The 22706-nt window shown below is 38.2% G+C and overlaps 1 protein-coding gene across 10 annotated transcripts in view; it reads right to left on the bottom strand.

Moving 5' to 3' along the window:
* Positions 1-22706, bottom strand: part of LOC128699648 (fl(2)d-associated complex component-like) — a 139619-nt gene that overhangs the window by 92809 nt on the left and 24104 nt on the right. For 5 of the 10 annotated variants that reach the window (XM_070099372.1, XM_070099376.1, XM_070099371.1 and 2 more), the window contains 5 exons: positions 20585-20648; positions 11553-11800; positions 9503-9729; positions 7915-8123; positions 5939-6137 (listed from right to left, as the gene is read on the bottom strand). In XM_070099372.1, the coding sequence (XP_069955473.1) occupies positions 5939-6137; positions 7915-8123; positions 9503-9729; positions 11553-11800; positions 20585-20648 (947 nt within the window). Of the gene's footprint in view, positions 1-5938; positions 6138-7914; positions 8124-9502; positions 9730-11552; positions 11801-20584; positions 20676-22706 lie in introns of all 10 variants that reach the window. The other 5 variants (XM_070099378.1, XM_070099377.1, XM_070099374.1 and 2 more) reach the window with 1 other exon arrangement.

Here is a 22706-nt window from a genome sequence, read left to right on the forward strand (position 1 = left end):
TAAATAGAATTATCAAAGCTCATTGCTTGGGTAGCGTTTATTCTGTTAGTGGATTGGATTTGTGAAGGACATGCCAAGTATAGGTCAACAGACCTATGGCAGTGCTCCTCCTTTCTTATGTTCTTAAGTTGATGAGTGGAACAGTCTGCCTAGTATGGTTATAAGAACATATGAACATATAAAAGGAGGAACACTAGTAGTACTAGGCAGGTCCTTCACAATCCATCCCACTAGCAGAATAGTGCCCACCCCAATTTTCAATGCTACCCAAGCAATAAGAATATAAGAAAGGAGAAACACTACAGTAGGCCTGTTGGCCCGTACTAGGCAGGTCCTTCACAAATCCAACCCACTAACAGAATAAATGCTACCCAAGCAATAAGCTTTGATAATTCTATTTACTTGTAGGTAGTAGGTTGGTGGACAGCAACCACTCAGGGAGGTACTACCGTTCTGCCAAGTGAGCGTAAAATGAAAGCCTGTAATTGTTTTACATGATGGTAGGATTGCTGGTGTCCTTTTTTCTGTCTCATAAACATGCAAGATTTCAGGTACGTCTTGCTACTTCTACTTACACTTAGGTCACACTACACATACATGTACAAGAATATACAGGTACTTACAACGGAGTTTGGTTCCGAGAAACCGGTCGTAAGTTGAAATGAATGTAAGTCGAACCTTACTACTCAATATCAACATTACATTTTTGTAATGACTTTATTTTATTGTTTTATTTTGGAATTTCATTGTTTACTTTACTTTTTATGCTGTTAGTACTGTATTTTATGCTGTAAGGTTTAGGATAAACACTGTGTACAACACAAACAGTTGTTTATTTCCCAAATATTTGGCAAAGAAAACAAGGTTGTAAGTCGAATGGTTGTATGTCGAGCAGGTAGTAAGTCGGATGGTAGGTGTATATACACACAACCCTCTGGGTTTTCTTCTATTTTCTTTCTAGTTCTTGTTCTTCTTTATTTCCTCTTACCTCCATGGGGAAGTGGAACAGAATTCTTCCTCCATAAGCCATGTGTGTTGTAAGAGGCGAATAAAATGCCGGGAGCAAGGGGCTAGTAACCCCTTCTCCCATATAAATTACTAAATTTAAAAAGAGAAACTTTCGTTTTTCTTTTTGGGCCACCCTGCCTTGGTGGGATACGGCCAATTTGTTGAAAAAAAAGGAATTCTATTTACTTGTAGGTAGTAGGTTGGTAGACAGCAACCACCCAGGGAGGTACTACCGTCCCGCCAAGTGAGTGTAAAACGAAAGCCTGTAATTGTTTTACATGATGGTAGGATTGCTGGTGTCCTTTTTTTCTGTCTTATAAACATGCAAGATTTCAGGTACATCTTGCTACTTCTACTTACACTTAGCTCACATTACACATACACCTACCATCTGACTTACGACCGAGTTCGGTTCCGAGAAACCGGTCGTAAGTCGAAATGGTCGTAAGTTGAACTTTACTACTGAATATCAACAAAACATTTTTGTAATGACTTTATTTTATTGTCTTATTTTGGTATTTCATGTTTTACTTTACTTTTTATGTTGTTAATACTGTATTTTATACTGTAAGGTTTAGGATAAACACTGTGTACAACACAAATAGTTGTTTATTTCCCAGAAATTTGGCATAAAAAACACGGTCGTAAGTCGAGTGGTCGTAAGACGAGCAGGTCATAAGTCGGATGGTAGGTGTACATGTACAAGCATATATACACACACCCCTCTGGGTTTTCTTCTATTTTCTTTCTAGTTCTTGTTCTTGTTTATTTCCTCTTACCTCCATGGGGAAGTGGAACAGAATTCTTCCTCCGTAAGCCATGCGTGTTGTAAGAGGCGACTAAAAGATGGGAAGCAAGGGGCTAGTAGCTCCTTCTCCTGTATAAATTACTAAATTTAAAAAGAGAAACTTTCGTTTTTTCTTTTTGGGCCACCCTGCCTTGGTGGGATACGGCCAGTTTGTTGTTGAAAGAAGTAGGTTGGTAGACAGCAACCGCCCAGGGAGGTACTACCGTCCTGCCAAGTGAGTGTAAAACAGAAACCTGTAATTGTTTTACATGATGGCAGGATTGCTGGTGTCTTTTTTCTGTCTCATAAACATGCAAGATTTCAGGTACGTCTTGCTACTTCTACTTACACTTAGGTCACACTACACATACATGTACAAGCATATATATACACACCCCTTTGGGCTTTTTGCTATTTTCTTTCTAGTTCTTGTTCTTGTTTATTTCCTCTTATCTTCATGGGGAAGTGGAACAGAATTCTTTCTCCGTAAGCTATGCATGTCGTAAGAGGCGACTAAAATGCCAGGAGCAAGGGGCTAGTAACCCCCTCTCCTGCATAAATTACTAAATTTAAAAAGAGAAACTTTTGTTTTTCTTTTTGGGCCACCCTGCCTCGGTGGGATACGGCCAATTTGTTGAAAAAAAAAAAATTCTATTTACTCACGTCCAAGTTCCACTCAAATCCAACCCCTCTCACTCACGTATTTTTTTTTTTTTTTTTTCAACAAGTCGGCCGTCTCCCACCGAGGCAGGGTGACCCAAAAAAGAAAGAAAATCCCCAAAAAGAAAACACTTTCATCATCACTCAACACTTTCACCACACCCGCACACCATCACTGTTTTTGCAGAGGTGCCCAGAACACAACAGTCCAGAAGCATACACATACAAAGACACACAACACATCCCTCCAAACTGCCAATATCCCAAACCCCTCCTTTAAAGTGCAGGCATTGTACTTCCCATTTCCAGGACTCAAGTCCGACTATATGAAAATAACCGGTTTCCCTGAATCCCTTCACTAAATATTACCCTGCTCACACTCCAACAGATCGTCAGGTCCCAAGTACCATTCGTCTCCATTCACTCCTATCTAACATGCTCACGCACGCTTGCTGGAAGTCCAAGCCCCTTACCCACAAAACCTCCTTTACCCCCTCTCTCCAACCCTTTCGAGGACGACCCCTACCCCGCCTTCCTTCCCCTATAGATTTATATGCTTTCCATGTCATTCTACTTTGATCCATTCTCTCTAAATGACCAAACCACCTCAACAACCCCTCTTCTGCCCTCTGACTAATACTTTTATTAACTCCACACCTTCTCCTAATTTCCACACTCCGAATTTTCTGCATAATATTTACACCACACATTGCCCTTAAACAGGACATCTCCACTGCCTCCAACCGTCTCCTCGCTGCTGCATTTACCACCCAAGCTTCACACCCATATAAGAGTGTTGGTACTACTATACTTTCATACATTCCCTTCTTTGCCTCCATAGATAACGTTTTTTGACTCCACATATACCTCAACGCACCACTCACCTTTTTTCCCTCATCAATTCTATGATTAACCTCATCCTTCATAAATCCATCCGCCGACACGTCAACTCCCAAGTATCTGAAAACATTCACTTCTTCCATACCCCTCCTCCCCAATTTGATATCCAATTTTTCTTTATCTAAATCATTTGACACCCTCATCACCTTACTCTTTTCTATGTTCACTTTCAACTTTCTACCTTTACACACATTCCCAAACTCATCCACTAACCTTTGCAATTTTTCTTTAGAATCTCCCATAAGCACAGTATCATCAGCAAAAAGTAACTGTGTCAATTCCCATTTTGAATTTGATTCCCCATAATTTAATCCCACCCCTCTCCCAAACACCCTAGCATTTACTTCCTTAACAACCCCATCTATAAATATATTAAACAACCATGGTGACATCACACATCCCTGTCTAAGACCTACTTTTACCGGGAAATAGTCTCCCTCTCTTCTACACACCCTAACCTGAGCCTCACTATCTTCATAAAAACTCTTTACAGCATTTAATAACTTACCACCTATTCCATATACTTGCAACATCTGCCACATTGCTCCTCTATCCACTCTATCATATGCCTTTTCTAAATCCATAAATGCAATAAAAACTTCCCTACCTTTATCTAAATACTGTTCACATATATGCTTCAATGTAAACACTTGATCTACACATCCCCTACCCACTCTGAAACCTCCTTGCTCATCCGCAATCCTACATTCTGTCTTACCTCTAATTCTTTCAATTATAACCCTACCGTACACTTTTCCTGGTATACTCAGTAAGCTTATTCCTCTATAATTTTTACAGTCTCTTTTGTCCCCTTTCCCTTTATATAAAGGGACTATACATGCTCTCCGCCAATCCCTAGGTACCTTCCCCTCTTTCATACATTTATTGAACAAAAGTACCAACCACTCCAACACTATATCCCCCCCTGCTTTTAACATTTCTGTCATGATCCCATCAGTACCAGCTGCTTTACCCCCTTTCATTTTACGTAATGCCTCACGTACCTCCCCCACACTTACATTCTGCTCTTCTTCACTCCTAAAAGATGGTATACCTCCCTGACCAGTGCATGAAATTACTGCCTCTGTTTCTTCCTTAACATTTAAAAGTTCCTCAAAATATTCTCGCCATCTACCTAATACCTCCATCTCCCCATCTACTAACTCCCCTACTCTGTTTTTAACTGACAAATCCATATTTTCCCTTGGCTTTCTTAACTTGTTTAACTCACTCCAAAATTTTTTCTTATTTTCATTAAAATTTCTTGACAGTGCCTCTCCCACTCTATCATCTGCTCTCCTTTTGCACTCTCTCACCACTCTCTTTACCTTTCTTTTACTCTCCATATATTCTGCTCTTCTTATAACACTTCTGCTTTGTAAAAACCTCTCATAAGCTACCTTTTTCTCTTTTATCACACCCTTTACTTCATCATTCCACCAATCACTCCTCTTTCCTCCTGCACCCACCCTCCTATAACCACAAACTTCTGCCCCACATTCTAATACTGCATTTTTAAAACTATTCCAACCCTCTTCAACCCCCCCATTACTCATCTTTGCACTATCCCACCTTTCTGCCAATAGTCGCTTATATCTCGCCCGAACTTTCTCCTCCCTTAGTTTATACACTTTCACCTCCCTCTTACTTGTTGTTGCCACCTTCCTCTTTTCCCATCTACCTCTTACTCTAACTGTAGCTACAACTAAATAATGATCCGATATATCAGTTGCCCCTCTATAAACATGTACATCCTGGAGCCTACCCATCAACCTTTTATCCACCAATACATAATCTAATAAACTACTTTCATTACGTGCTACATCATACCTTGTATATTTATTTATCCTCTTTTTCATAAAATATGTATTACTTATTACCAAATTTCTTTCTACACATAGCTCAATTAAAGGCTCCCCATTTACATTTACCCCTGGCACCCCAAATTTACCTACTACTCCCTCCATAACATTTTTACCCACTTTAGCATTGAAATCCCCAACCACCATTACTCTCACACTTGATTCAAAACTCCCCACGCATTCACTCAACATTTCCCAAAATCTCTCTCTCTCCTCTACACTTCTCTCTTCTCCAGGTGCATACACGCTTATTATAACCCACTTTTCACATCCAATCTTTATTTTACTCCACATAATCCTTGAATTAATACATTTATAGTCCCTCACGTATTTATCCAACCTAAATTTGAAACTCCCCAAAATTTTAGCTTCAATTGGACCTTGGGTTGCTTTAAAAAGAGATTGGACAAATATATTAGTGGGAGGAGCATGTATGTATATACAATACATATTTTACGATGTTTTCATGTGTTTTACGATTGTTCATGGTTCAATAGGTTAAGGAAGTAGTATTGTGTTAAATTTCCTTACAATATATTGGGGCACCAAACATTCGTGATTTTTCAACATTTGCGAGGCTCTTGATCCCCTAACCCTCGCGAATGTTGAGGGAGACCTGTATATCAAACTGCACATTCTTTGAAACTTTTCATATTATGATTATGATGTACTAATTTTATAATGCATCCATGCAGTTTACTAAGTAGAACATAAAAAATACCTGTATCGGTCTCGTCCTATTTGTTCAGGAGATAATCGACGTGCACGCTCTTCTACACGTGGATCTCGACCTCTTGATGACGATCCTACATGCTGAACAATGTTTGTGTCACGTCCATGGCTCAGAGATCGTTCTGGTATTCCTATACGATCACTCCTGTAATCTAAACGATCTCTTGGGGAACCAGATCGTTTCCTGCCTGCAATGATTTGCAAGAAATAATTAAATTGCATTATATCATTTTTCAGTCACATTCCACTGCATTTCAATATGTATACTGTACTTTACAATGAAAGTTATTACTGTATAGTCTGGATAATGACATTATGTTGACCTTTGCACTATTTTAATTATTATCTTCATATCTGCACTTTAACCCTTTCAGGGTTTCGGATGTACTGGTGCGGCTAACGCACCAGGGTTTTTGACGTACTAGTACGCCTAAATTCTAGCGCCCTCAAATCTAGTGAGAGAAAACTGGTAGGCCTACATATGAAAGAATGGGTCTATGTGGTCAGTGTGTGCAGTATAAAAAAAATCCTGCAGCACACAGTGCACAATGAGAAAAAAAAAACTTTGACCTTGTTTTTGGATTAAAACAGCAACTTTGCACTGTATTTTCGTATGGTATTTATTGTTGTATTCTAGTTTTCCTGGTCTCATTTTATAGAATGGAAGACATACTACAGAAATTGAGACGATTTTGACTGGTTTTACAATCAAAAGTACCTTGAAATTGAGCTCAAAGTAGCCGAAATGTTTGATTTTTACCAAAGTTCAAAAGTAAACAAATCATGCTAAGCGTCCAATACACGTCAACTGGTGAGTCTAATATTCTTTCTCTCACAAGTGCGCCAATATTATTTATACCATTTCTACACTAATGCAGTAGTCTGCATAACAGTAAATCTTCTATTTTATGTAAGAATAAAAATTCAAAGTGGAAAGTAAAAGAATGTAAGAGGAGCGTGGGGACGTGACTAATGAACAGAGGAAATGATATTTTAGTGCCAGGAATGTCTTTCTTGTTTATTCTGGACCCTATTTGGAAATTGGCATCTTTTGAAATTTGTGTGAAATTGGCAAAATTGCTAAATTCTGACCACTGTATTGGAAAGTTGAAATTGGTAAATGGGTGGTTTCTTGTACTCATTCGATAGAAAAAATGGAGTTCTAGCAAAATAGTTATGATTTTTGTTGACTAGTACACTGGAATTGGCCGAAAATAGGGCTCAAAGTGGGCAAAATCGCCATTGCGTAAACATCGTTGAGACCGCTAACTTCGCGAGAGCATAATTCCCTAAGTTTTCCATCAAATTTCATACTTTTGGTGTCATTATGACCGGGAAAAGATTCTCTATCTTTTCATAAGAAAAATAATTTTTGTTTCTTTTCAAAATTTGGGTGACCCTGATATCAAGTCTGGGAGAGGGCCTGGAGACCCTGAAAGGGTTAAAGGAGGGGTTTGGGATATTGGCAGTTTAGAAGAACATCCAAACTGTCGTATCTGAGCACCTCTGCAAAGACAGTGATTATGTATGAGTGATGGTGAAAGTGTTGAATGATGATGAAAGTTTTTTCTTTCTTGTTTGGTTTGTCTTTCTTTTCGAGCCACCCTGCCTCGGTGGGAAATGATCGACGTGTTAAAAAAAAAATGCGTAATTTTTTTTTGTTCAGGGATTTGATCCCTGGACCTCAGTGATGAGTCACTCCTCTCACCACTGGGCAACAGCTGTTGCCCACTGTTCTTCTCACTGTTGCCCAGTGGAAAGTACAGTACGCACACTCTAAAGGAGGGGTTTGGGATGTTTGCTGTTTAGAGTGACATCTAAAGTGTTGTATCTGTGTCACTTTGGCAAGACAGTGATAGTCAGTGTGTTAAAAAAAAAAATTACTGTACTGGGAAAATATTGGAGGGAGAGGGTCTGAATCTCCACCACACAATTATAAACATGAATAAAAGCATATCCACTTACTCTTACTCCTCTTTGACCTGCCAGGAGAGAGCTTGTGTGATTTCCGGGAAGGAGACGGCGTACGCTTGCGTCCCGGGGATAGAAGCTTTTTAGACATTGAGCTTTTTCTTCGAGTTGGGGAATGGCTACTTTTGTGACCACGCATCTTTTCATGGTCCTTCTTACTAGGGTGACTCTTCTTGCTATTCTTGCTGTTGCTATGTTTCCTTCTGTGAACAAATACTTCAAACTATTATCACAAAACAATCATGGAAAGACAATTACATTTAATGCTGTCCAAATTATATAAAAATATATGATTTAATGAGTAAGTGGTTTTTCAACAGTCCATTCTTGTTTACTTGAATACCCCACTAGGAACTTTCTCTCTCCTATTGGGCAAATGAACATGTGCAGCTAATAAGAAATTTATTGTGGCTAAGTTTCACTCACAAGCACCTTTATCAGCCAATACAAAAACTTGCCCCCAACAGTCATGCACAGGTACTTCACTTTCTATCAGCAGTCTTGTAGAGAAAATGCACTTCAACTTCCAACAGTGGTCTTGTAGAGGTACCTAACTTTTCTACAACAGTTTTCAGCTAGACCCCATTCATGGTACATTTATAACTAGGTCCTGCTCCCCATAAGTCCAGTCAGACCATGCTAATGGTATAATTTCAACCAGGCCCTGTTCCCCATGGGTTCAACTGGACCACACTACTGGTAAGATTCTAACCAGTCCTCCATTACCTACAGGTACAGCTGAACCATGATGGTGGTAATATTTCAACCAAACTTGTGTTGCCTATGGGTTTAATTGGACATCATTGATGGTTCTAGACTCGTTCTTTGATGGACCAGCTGGACAATGGCAAAAACACGAATCCAACAGAGCCCTTCCTCACTGAGTCCAACTGGACCATACTGGTTGTATACAATATAAACTGAGCCCAGTTTCCTACAGTCTCAGCTGGATCAAGCTGTCAGAATGATTGCAACTGGGCCTCCCAAGCCCATAGCAGCATAGCTGCTATGGGCCTAGAATGAATCTACAGCATAAATGACATATGTATTTTTGAGAGGTGCTCATTATATGAAAACTTTTCTTGAATGTATACTGATACAGATATTAGCATAAGATACAAAAAAAAATTTATAAGCGTCTGCATCAATCCTACAACAACTAAGTTGCAGAATTTTTATTTATATTTTAGATATACTAAACAGAAAATTCAGTGTGAATTTTGACAAAATATATCTGTAATTTTTTAGTATGAGTTTTTACAAAATATTCCTTAATTTGCATCTCACTACTCATGGGTTTCCATATTATGTTAATTACTTTAAGTAAAATTAAAAGCCCCTAAAAATTATTCACTAGATACTATAGAAATGAGTCAGAATACTGTGGCAGGAAAAATTTAAAATAAACTCACAGTTTGGAGTGGAAATTTAAGATGACATTCCAGTCTGTCATTATCAAGTCATGACCGAAAGAGAAGGTAAAAAAAAAAATGAGATAAGGTCAGACAAAGAGGTGATTACCAAGACATCTAAAGTTTTCTCTCTAAATTGTGTGTTAGCCATGAAGCTATTTCAGACTTACGATGATGAAGATAATTTGGTCTTCTTAAGCTTAGAGCGATCACTGCTTGACGGAAGTCTTTTACTAAGCCGAGATTTTCTTTTTCCATCCCGTTTGTATCCTGAGCGATGAGGTGAGGACTCTGAAGAAGACGAACTTGACGAAGAGGATGTCGAGGATGATGTTGAGGAGGACGAGCTACTACTTGATGATGAAGGATTTCTCCGATGTCCATGTTGACCATGCAGCTGCAATAGTACCAGTCGAGTCAAAAAATTTTAAGCAAACAGACTAAGTAGTAAGGATTGCCTTTAACTATGAAAAACTTGATGCTCAATATAAAAAAAAAAATCATAATTGCAAGAACCCATGAACTGGGTAACACAGCAGCAACAAAACTTTGGTATTTGTAGTGCTATGTTACCAAGAAAGCAGAGAATACCAAATCCACAAATACAACTAGTGGTCACTGTTTTACCAGGATAATGGAAGTGCCTTAGACAAATGAGTGGTGCTTTTTGGTGAACTGTGAAGGCCTGAACCCTGATTAAGTTCTACAGATATTTTAAGCAAATGCTTGTGCTATGGTATGTCTTGGCTAGCCAATGCTGAATCTTAAGTCTGCCTGAATGCACTGTATAACTATGGGCTTTGCCATCTACATAAAAATGTGAAAAGTAAAACTTTGTAAAGTCACAGAACTTTACTTTTCTTTGGTAAGAGAAGGTGGAGCTTAAAAGGGGAAGAGAAAGAAGAATCATAGTTTATCAACTTTTGTTTTTTTTTACACACTGGCCGTCTCCCACCAAGGCAGGGTGACCCGAAAAAGAAATGAAAGATTTTCTTCTTTTTACATTTAGTAATTTATACATTAGAAGGATATTAACCCTTTCAGGGTCCGTCCCGTAGATCTACGGCTTTACGTTCAGGGTCCAAACCGTAGATCTACGCCATGAGCTCAGCTCACTCTGATAAACTGTGAGTGGTACATTTGGGCCTAGATATGAGAGAATACATCTATGTGGTATGTGTGCACCACATAAAACAGATCCTGCAGCACACTGTGTATAATGAGAGAAAAAAACTGAAATCATGATTTTTCGATTAAAACAGCGACTTTGCAGTGTTTTTTCGTACGTTTTTTATAGTTGTATTTGCGATTTCTTGGTCTCATTTGATAGAATGGAAGACATATTACAGAAATAGAGATGATTTTGATTGGTTTTAGCAATGGAAATGGCTTGAAACTGAGCTCAAAGTAGCGGAAATGTTAAATTTTTGCCGATATTCAAGAGTAAACAAACGACCTCACACATCTAATACACGTCAGCTGGTGAGTCTAATATACATTCACAAATATGGTGATGATATTTATACAATTATTACAGTATTGCATAACAGTAAATCTTCTATTTTTTGGTGTGAATAAAAATTCATTATGTGAATAAAAAATCAAAATGGAATTTATTTGTAAAGCCTCAAAATGTAACTAATGAACAGAGGAAATGTTAGTTTAGTTCCAGGAATACCTACATTGTTTATTCTGGAGCCTATTTTGAAATTGGAATATTTTGAACTTTGTGTTAAATTGGCCAAATTAACAATTTCCGATCACTTTATTTTGTAGTTGAAACAGTTGACTTGGCGATTTCTTGTCCTCAATCGATAGAATAGAAGTAATACTAGTGAAATAGCTAAGAATTTGGTTGATTGGAATAATGTAATTGTCCTAAAATGGGAGTCAAAATCGGCAAAATCGCCGATTCGTAAATATCGCTGACACATCAAAATTCGCGAGAGCATAATTTCGTCAGTTTTCCACCAAATTTCGTACTTTTTGTTTTATTACCTTCACAAAAAGATTCTCTACGATTCCATAAGAAAAAATAACAAATTTTTTTTTTGAAAATTCTTGGACACTGGTGCGTGACTTCAGATTTTGGCCTTGGACCCTGAAAGGGTTAATAGCCCTATACTCCTGGCATTTTAAAGTAGCCTCTTACAATACGCATCGCTTATGGAGAAACGATTCTTCTCCACCTATTTCTTCCAGAACACAATACTGTATCACCTTTTTGTCAACAGATGATATATGATGATGAGAATCCCCAGCCATTTCCCTCATCAGTTCTTGGGTTAACTGCTGGCGGCGGCGTTCGAGAGCCACTTCGCTTTCCTCCTCTAATCTTCGTAAATCCCAAGTCTCGGCTCCTTTCCTACTTCTGTTGCTGCCTGTGCTGTGCTGGGTTACCGTATTACCTGTGTTGAGATGAGGAAATGCACCTGTGCTTTTTCCACTATTAATTCTTGAACAAGAGCCTGAAATGAGAATGCCCAAAATGCTTAATCATTTTTATCAGAAAGACATGGTGAACAGTATTATTATAATATTCACTGAAAGAACTAAAGTCATATGGGTCATTCAATGCTTCTGCATAGCAAGAGTGAAAAAAAGATAGAAGAAGAGAGGTAAAGATGATGAGATGGCAAAAGCAGAAAGAGGCAAGAAAAGTCAAAATTTAATATAACAAATCATAGTCAGTTAAAGAAAGTTAGACAGAATTTGTATCTAAGATGAGACTGTCAGAGAGAAGGGCAGCCAGAGTAAGCATGTCAAGGCAATACAGAATGCATCTGAATTGAAGATGGTTTGCTCTGATGACTGAAACAATTGATCAAAAGATAATGAACTGTCAAACCATGGAACAGATGGGGTTTGAACCCATGGCAAGCGAATCCTAAAACACACAGGCCAGTGCGTTAACCTCTCGACCATTCCATGACTTGACTGCAATCATGTTATTGTGATTTTGCGAGTCATGATGAATTGTCATATGACCTGACAATTCTCACAGAGTGGCACTGAATGACTCACGAAACCGTAATGACATGATTGCAAACAAACCATACCACGGGTGGGGTTAGAACCCGTGATCAGAGTCTCAAAACTCCAGACCATCACATTAGCGAGCGTTGTGGCTAGCTGGCCCAGTGGCTAACGTGACGGTCTGGAGTTTTGAGACTCTCTGATCGCAGGTTCTAACCCTGCCCGTGGTATGGTTTGTTTGGTATTGTCAGAGCGAACACTAAAATTTGTTAACATGTACAGTTAGGGATTTGCATAGGGTTGTATATATATATATATACATACAGGTCCACATCCCCTTATCCAAAACCCTTGGGGACAGTACAGTTTTGAATTTCAGAATTTTTCGAAGTTCAGAATGATTCTCAACACCGCCACATGGCAGTATGACCCAGCACTGAGATGACTGACGCTCAACACTCCATCAAAAACTTTCGGTTTTCAGAACATTTCCAATTTCAGAATTTTGGATAAAAGGTTGTGGACCTGTAACTGTATTGTCTGAAGCTGGAACTTCATAAAGAGTAATTCTGATGGTTGAATATTGTTGTGTAATAATTGGTGCAAGACATTTTTCCCCTTTTTTTAATTATATTTCTGACTGAATGTAATGCCAATGCCAATAATATTGTATGTACAGTTGACTGTCGATTAGGATGGCAGTTACATTTTTGAAAGTGACATTTAATAAAAAATCATCTATTGTATACTTAAGACCATAATGTACACACACATATTAATGATATACTGCAATAACCACTGAAAATAAAAGATCAAAAAGACAAATTTGGCCAGTGAATTATGGCTACTGTTTCAGAAATTCTTTATAACAAGATTTGCTACATCAAGATTATACAGTGGACCATTATATCAATGATATACTGTATTGCATTATCATTTTCTCATTTTATATATATATATATATATATATATATATATATATATATATATATATATATATATATATATATATATATATATATATATATATATATATATATATATATATATATATATATATATATATATATATATATATATATATATATATATATATATATAGGTAGTAGGTTGGTAGACAGCAACCACCCAGGGAGGTACTACCGTCCTGCCAAGTGAGTGTAAAACGAAGCCTGTGATTGTTTTACATGATGGTAGGATTGCTGATGTCTTTTGTCTGTCTCATAAATATGCAAGATTACAGGTACGTCTTGCTACTTCTACTTACACTTAGGTCACACTACACATACATGTACACATTTATTTATATACACTCATCTGAGTTTTCTTTGATTTTATCTTAATAGTTCTTGGTCTTATTAATTTTCCTTTTATATCCATGGGGAAGTGGAATAAGAATCTTTCCTCCGTAAGCCATGCGTGTTGTAAAAGTCAACTAAAATGCCGGGAACAATGGGCTAGTAACCCCTTTTCCTGTAAAGATTACTAAAAAGAATAAGAAGAAGAAAATTGTCAAAGTGGGAAGTCTGAATGTGCGTGGATGTTGTGCAGATGATAAGAAAGAGATGATTGTGGATGTTATGAATGAGAAGAAGCTGGATGTCCTGGCTTTAAGTGAAACAAAGCTGAAGGGGGTGGGAGAGTTTCAGTGGAGAGGAATAAATGGGATTAGGTCAGGGGTTTCAAATAGAGTTAGAGCTAAAGAAGGAGTAGCAATAATGTTGAAGGATAAGCTATGGCAGGAAAAGAGGGACTATAAATGTATTAATTCAAGGATTATGTGGAGTAAAATAAAGATTGGATGTGAAAAGTGGGTTATAATAAGCGTGTATGCACCTGGAGAAGAGAGAAGTGTAGAGGAGAGAGAGAGATTTTGGGAAATGTTGAGTGAATGCGTGGGGAGTTTTGAATCAAGTGTGAGAGTAATGGTGGTTGGGGATTTCAATGCTAAAGTGGGTAAAAATGTTATGGAAGGAGTAGTAGGTAAATTTGGGGTGCCAGGGGTAAATGTAAATGGGGAGCCTTTAATTGAGCTATGTGTAGAAAGAAATTTGGTAATAAGTAATACATATTTTATGAAAAAGAGGATAAATAAATATACAAGGTATGATGTAGCACGTAATGAAAGTAGTTTATTAGATTATGTATTGGTGGATAAAAGGTTGATGGGTAGGCTCCAGGATGTACATGTTTATAGAGGGGCAACTGATATATCGGATCATTATTTAGTTGTAGCTACAGTTAGAGTAAGAGGTAGATGGGAAAAGAGGAAGGTGGCAACAACAAGTAAGAGGGAGGTGAAAGTGTATAAACTAAGGGAGGAGGAAGTTCGGGTGAGATATAAGCGACTATTGACAGAAAGGTGGGCTAGTGCAAAGATGAGTAGTGGGGGGGTTGAAGAGGGTTGGAATATTTTTAAAAATGCAGTATTAGAATGTGGGGCAGAAGTTTGTGGTTATAGGAGGGTGGGGGCAGGAGGAAAGAGGAGTGATTGGTGGAATGATGAAGTAAAGGGTGTGATAAAAGAGAAAAAGGTAGCTTATGAGAGGTTTTTACAAAGCAGAAGTGTTATAAGAAGAGCAGAGTATATGGAGAGTAAAAGAAAGGTAAAGAGAGTGGTGAGAGAGTGCAAAAGGAGAGCAGATGATAGAGTGGGAGAGGCACTGTCAAGAAATTTTAATGAAAATAAGAAAAAATTTTGGAGTGAGTTAAACAAGTTAAGAAAGCCTAGGGAAAATATGGATTTGTCAGTTAAAAACAGAGTAGGGGAGTTAGTAGATGGGGAGATGGAGGTATTGGGTAGATGGCGAGAATATTTTGAGGAACTTTTAAATGTTAAGGAAGAAACAGAGGCAGTAATTTCATGCACTGGTCAGGGAGGTATACCATCTTTTAGGAGTGAAGAAGAGCAGAATGTAAGTGTGGGGGAGGTACGTGAGGCATTACGTAAAATGAAAGGGGGTAAAGCAGCTGGAACTGATGGGATCATGACAGAAATGTTAAAAGCAGGGGGGGATATAGTGTTGGAGTGGTTGGTACTTTTGTTTAATAAATGTATGAAAGAGGGGAAGGTACCTAGGGATTGGCAGAGAGCATGTATAGTCCCTTTATATAAAGGGAAAGGGGACAAAAGAGACTGTAAAAATTATAGAGGAATAAGCTTACTGAGTATACCAGGAAAAGTGTACGGTAGGGTTATAATTGAAAGAATTAGAGGTAAGACAGAATGTAGGATTGCGGATGAGCAAGGAGGTTTTAGAGTGGGTAGGGGATGTGTAGATCAGGTGTTTACATTGAAGCATATATGTGAACAGTATTTAGATAAAGATAGGGAAGTTTTTATTGCATTTATGGATTTAGAAAAGGCATATGATAGAGTGGATAGAGGAGCAATGTGGCAGATGTTGCAAGTATATGGAATAGGTGGTAAGTTATTAAATGCTGTAAAGAGTTTTTATGAGGATAGTGAGGCTCAGGTTAGGGTGTGTAGAAGAGAGGGAGACTACTTCCCGGTAAAAGTAGGTCTTAGACAGGGATGTGTAATGTCACCATGGTTGTTTAATATATTTATAGATGGGGTTGTAAAGGAAGTAAATGCTAGGGTGTTTGGGAGAGGGGTGGGATTAAATTATGGGGAATCAAATTCAAAATGGGAATTGACACAGTTACTTTTTGCTGATGATACTGTGCTTATGGGAGATTCTAAAGAAAAATTGCAAAGGTTAGTGGATGAGTTTGGGAATGTGTGTAAAGGTAGAAAGTTGAAAGTGAACATAGAAAAGAGTAAGGTGATGAGGGTGTCAAATGATTTAGATAAAGAAAAATTGGATATCAAATTGGGGAGGAGGAGTATGGAAGAAGTGAATGTTTTCAGATACTTGGGAGTTGACGTGTCGGCGGATGGATTTATGAAGGATGAGGTTAATCATAGAATTGATGAGGGAAAAAAGGTGAGTGGTGCGTTGAGGTATATGTGGAGTCAAAAAACGTTATCTATGGAGGCAAAGAAGGGAATGTATGAAAGTATAGTAGTACCAACACTCTTATATGGGTGTGAAGCTTGGGTGGTAAATGCAGCAGCGAGGAGACGGTTGGAGGCAGCGGAGATGTCCTGTTTAAGGGCAATGTGTGGTGTAAATATTATGCAGAAAATTCGGAGTGTGGAAATTAGGAGAAGGTGTGGAGTTAATAAAAGTATTAGTCAGAGGGCAGAAGAGGGGTTGTTGAGGTGGTTTGGTCATTTAGAGAGAATGGATCACAGTAGAATGACATGGAAAGCATATAAATCTATAGGGGAAGGAAGGCGGGGTAGGGGTCGTCCTCGAAAGGGTTGGAGAGAGGGGGTAAAGGAGGTTTTGTGGGTAAGGGGCTTGGACTTCCAGCAAGCGTGCGTGAGCGTGTTAGATAGGAGTGAATGGAGACGAATGGTACTTGGGACCTGACGATCTGTTGGAGTGTGAGCAGGGTAATATTTAGTGAAGGGATTCAGGGAAACCGGTTATTTTCATATAGTCGGACTTGAGTCCTGGAAATGGGAAGTACAATGCCTGCACTTTAAAGGAGGGGTTTGGGATATTGGCAGTTTGGAGGGATATGTTGTGTATCTTTATATGTTTATGCTTCTAGACTGTTGTATTCTGAGCACCTCTGCAAAAACAGTGATAATGTGCGAGTGTGGTGAAAGTGTTGAATGATGATGAAAGTATTTTCTTTTTGGGGATTTTCTTTCTTTTTTGGGTCACCCTGCCTCGGTGGGAGACGGCCGACTTGTTGAAAAAAAAAAAAAAAAAAAAAAAAAAATATATATATATATATATATATATATATATATATATATATATATATATATATATATATATATATATATATATATATATATATATATATCTCTTTCTTTCAACACACCAGGCGTATCCCACTGAGGCGGGGTGGCCCAAAAGGAAAAATAAAAGTTTCTCCTTTCAAATTTAGTAATATATACAGAAGAAGGGGTTACTAGCCCCTTGCTCCCATATATATATATATATATATATATATATATATATATATATATATATATATATATATATATATATATATATATATATATATATATATATATATATATATATACAGTGGACCCCCGCATAACGATTACCTCCGAATGCGACCAATTATGTAAGTGTATTTATGTAAGTGCGTTTGTACATGTATGTTTGGGGGTCTGAAATGGACTAATCTACTTCACAATATTCCTTATGGGAACAAATTTGGTCAGTACTGGCACCTGAACACACTTATGGAGTGAAAAAATATCGTAAACCGGGGGTCCACTGTATATATATACATTATATATATATATATATATATATATATATATAATATACAGTGGACCCCCGCATAACGATTACCTCCAAATGCGACCAATTATGTAAGTGTATTTATGTAAGTGCGTTTGTATGTGTATGTTTGAGGGTCTGAAATGGACTAATCTACTTCACAATATTCCTTATGGGAATAAATTCGGTCAGTACTGGCACCTGAACATACTTATGGAGTGAAAAAATATCGTTAACCGGGGGTCCACTGTATATATATATATACAGTGGACCCCCGGTTAACGATATTTTTTCACTTCAGAAGTATGTTCAGGTGCCAGTACTGACCGAATTTGTTCCCATAAGAAATATTGTGAAGTAGATTAGTCCATTTCAGACCCCCAAACATACACGTACAAACGCACTTACATAAATTCACTTACATAATTGGTCGCATTCGGAGGTAATCGTTATGCGGGGGTCCACTGTATATATATATATATATATATATATATATATATATATATATATATATATATATATATATATATATATATATATATATATATATATATATATATATTTATTTATTTATTTTCAACAAGTCGGCCATCTCCCACCGAGGCATGGTGACCCAAAAAAGAAAGAAAATCCCCAAAAAGAAAATACTTTCACCTCACTCACACATAATCACTGTTCAACACTTTCACCTCACTCACACATAATCACTGTTTTTGCAGAGGTGCTCAGAACACAACAGTTTAGAAGCATATATGTATAAAGATACACAACATATCCCTCCAAACTGCCAATATCCCAAACCCCTCCTTTAAAGTGCAAGCATTGTACTTCCCATTTCCAGGACTCAAGTCCGACTATATGAAAATAACCGGTTTCCCTGAATCCCTTCACTAAATATTACCCTGCTCACACTCCAACAGATCGTCAGGTCCCAAGTACCATTCGTCTCCATTCACTCCTATCTTTTGTTGAAAAAAAAAAAAAAAAAATATATATATATATATATATATATATATATATATATATATATATATATATATATACACACACACACACACACACACACCTACCATCCGACTTACGGCTGAGTTCGGTTCCGAGAAACCGGTCGTAAGTCGAAATGGTCATAAGTCGAACTTTACTACTGAATATCAACAAAACATTTTTGTAAAGACTTTATTTTATTGTTTTATTTTGGTATTTCATGTTTTACTTTACTTTTTATGTTGTTAGTACTGTACTTTATACTGTAAGGTTTAGGATAAACACTGTGTACAACACAAATAGTTGTTTATTTCCCAGAAATTTGGCATAAAAAACACGGTCGTAAGTCGAGTGGTCGTAAGTCGAGTGGTCGTAAGTCGAGCAGGTCGTAAGTCAGATGGTAGGTGTATATATATATATTATTATTAACACACTGGCCGATTCCCACCAAGGCAGGGTGGCCCGAAAAAAGAAAAACTTTCACCATCATTCACTCCATCACTGTCTTGCCAGAAGGGTGCTTTACACTACAGTTTTTAAACTGCAACATAAACACCCCTCCTTCAGAGTGCAGGCACTGTACTTCCCATCTCCAGGACTCAAGTCCGGCCTGCCGGTTTCCCTGAATCCCTTCATAAATGTTACTTTGCTCACACTCCAACAGCACGTCAAGTATTAAAAACCATTTGTCTCCATTCACTCTTATCAAACACGCTCACGCATGCCTGCTGGAAGTCCAAGCCCCTCGCACACAAAACCTCCTTTACCCCCTCCCTCCAACCTTCTCTAGGCCGACCCCTAACCCCGCCTTCCTTCCACTACAGACTGATACACTCTTGAAGTCATTCTGTTTCGCTCCATTCTCTCTACATGTCCGAACCACCTCAACAACCCTTCCTCAGCCCTCTGGACAACAGTTTTGGTAATCCCGCACCTCCTCCTAACTTCCAAACTACGAATTCTCTGCATTATATTCACACCATACATTGCCCTCAGACATGACATCTCCACTGCCTCCAGCCTTCTCCTCGCTGCAACATTCATCACCCATGCTTCACACCCATATAAGAGCTTTGGTAAAACTATACTCTCATACATTCCCCTCTTTGCCCCAAGGACAAAGTTCTTTGTCTCCACAGACTCCTATATATACGTATATAATATAATTTAATTTTTTTTTTTTTCCAACAAGTCGGTCGTCTCCCACTGAGGCAGGGTGACCCAAAAAAGAAAGAAAATCCCCAAAAAGAAAATACTTTCATCATCATTCAACACTTTCACCACACTCACACATTATCACTGCTTTTGCAGAGGTGCTCAGAACACAACAGTTTAGAAGCATATACGTATAAAGATACACAACATATCCCTCCAAAACTGCCAATATCCCAAACCCCTCCTTTAAAGTGCAGGCACTGTACTTCCCATTTCCAGGACTCAAGTCCGACTATATGAAAATAACCGGTTTCCCTGAATCCCTTCACTAAATATTACCCTGCTCACACTCCAACAGATCGTCAGGTCCCAAGTATCATTCGTCTCCATTCACTCCTATCTAACACGCTCATGCACGCTTGCTGGAAGTCCAAGCCCCTCGCCCACAAAACCTCCTTTACCCCCTCTTTCCAACCCTTTCGAGGACGACCCCTACCCCTCTTTCCTTCCCCTATAGATTTATATGCTTTCCATGTCATTCTACTTTGATCCATTCTCTCTAAATGACCAAACCACCTCAACAACCCCTCTTCTGCCCTCTGACTAATGCTTTTATTAACTCCACACCTTCTCCTAATTTCCACACTCCAAATTTTCTGCATAATATTTACACCACACATTGCCCTTAGACAGGACATCTCCACTGCCTCCAACCGTCATCTCGCTGCTGCATTTACCACCCAATATATAAATAATAATAATATATATAAATAATATATATAAATAAAAAAAAAGATAATAAATAAAGAGTAAAATTACCTCTTTGACTATAGGTCTCCTTCCCTCCTTCCTTGGCTGCTCGTGACGTCTCGGACTGCCTCACCTTAGGGAATATAAATAAACAGCAAAACTGAAAGTACAGAAATTAACAGTAAGCTAAATAAAGCTAAAAAAATATTCACTTATTCTAGTATAAATTTCTGATACCTTGACCTGTGTCAAAATACATCTTAAGTGAGATGATCATCTTGCAAAGACTTTCATCCTGTCACTGAGAGGATCATCTCATGAAGAATCTCATCCATTTACTAAGAGGATCATCTCACAAAGACATCCCTTCACTAAGAGGATCACCTCATGAAGAATTTCATCCAGACAGTTTGCAAGACTTCAAGTATAAGCTGGCTGGCACTGGCATACTGCCAACAACAGTGAAGGAAAGACAAGCATTGCAAAATGTACAGTGGAACCTCTATTTTCGTTTGCCCTGGTTTTCGTCGAATTCGGTTTTCAACAACTTTTTCGTCAAAATTTTATCCCAGTTCTCACTCATCACCTCAGTTTTCGTCAAGTTGACAGTGGTCCGCCATACCGAACATGTCTGCCCACACCCACACAAAGCAGCCCATGCATTCTGAGTCAGTCTGGCTTTGTTTCTCATCGGTAAAGGGTGGTAGTAATGGTGGTAGAGGGTGGTAGTGGTTGTGATGGTGGTAGTGATTGTGGTAGAGGGTGGTAGTGATTGTGGTAGAGGGTGGTAGTGATGGTGGTAGAGGGTGGTAGTGGTTGTGGTAGAGGGTGGTAGTGATGGTGGTAGAGGGTGGTAGTGATGGTGGTAGAGGGTGGTAGTGATGGTGGTAGAGGGTGGTAGCAGTTGTGATGGTGGTAGAGGGTGGTAGCAGTTGTGATGGTGGTAGAGGGTGGTAGTGGTTGTGATGGTGGTAGAGGGTGGTAGTTATTGTGGAAGAGGGTGGTAGTGGTTGTGATTGTGGTAGTGATTGTGGCAGAGGGTGGTAGTGATGGTGGTAGAGATAACCTCTCCTTCCTCTCCCTTCCTCGCCGTCTTCCATATACCAACAAGAGTCTTCAGTGAAGGTAAAAGAAATGTTAAATGGTCATTTATCCATTTCATTAGTCCTTTATATTTATTTCTCATTGTTTTCTGTATGTAAAACTATAGTTATTCTCTATAAAATGTATTTTTTGCTAATACTTTTGGGTGTTTGGAATGGATTAATTGGATTTACATTATTTCTAATGGGAAATATTGCGTCAGTTTTCGTCGGATTTGGTTTTCGTCAGACTTTCTGGAACAAATTAGTGATGAAAACCGAGGTTCCACAGTATACTTGATAAAAGCTCTACACAGAGTGAAATGTTGCTTTTGCTGGTAAAAAGAAACATACTGCAAAAGGAGACCTTTATCAGTAAAAAGTTCCACCTACATGAGGCACATGACTAAACCTTCGATATAATGAATTACTTAATTGAATTGCTTAAGTACTCCAACAGTAGTGTACACACAATTAACAGTGTTTTCTTTTTTTAATACAGCAGTCGTTTCCCACCGAGGCAGGGTGACCCGAAAAAGAAGCAGCACTTTCATCATCACTCCATCACTGTCTTGCCAGAAGTGCGCCGATACTACAGTTCAAAAACTGCAACGTATCTCCACCTCTCCTTCAGAGTGCAGATATACTACAACAAACACTAAAAGTTAAGAGTTTAACATACAGTTTACCCACCAGCTTCTGCCCATTATTTAAAGTCAAGTCATATATATAGAGGACATGCTGTACACCTTTTGCTGTATGTCCCTCTTTACAACCTGTCAGTAAAAAGTGATAAAAAACTATATGTCAACTGCTTGTTTTGCTGTGTGTATTCTTTGAGTGTTATTGAAAGAGCAACTGAAGAATTAGGTAAGGCATTCTGCAGGCTCATCTGGATATATATCTATATATAAATATAGTATAATATATACAGTACACGTATATCTATAACAAAAATAAAGCAGATTACAACTTACTGATACAAAGGATCACAGGCATAAGTGAAGATTGCCATAATATGTATACATATGTCAAAAAGTAGGTGAGACTAAGATGATGAGACAGGAAAAAGCATGTAAGAAAATTGCAGGACAAAAAAGATAATATTA

Source organism: Cherax quadricarinatus, chromosome 67, assembly GCF_038502225.1.
Source record: "Cherax quadricarinatus isolate ZL_2023a chromosome 67, ASM3850222v1, whole genome shotgun sequence".
Taxonomy (NCBI): Eukaryota; Metazoa; Arthropoda; class Malacostraca; order Decapoda; family Parastacidae; genus Cherax; species Cherax quadricarinatus.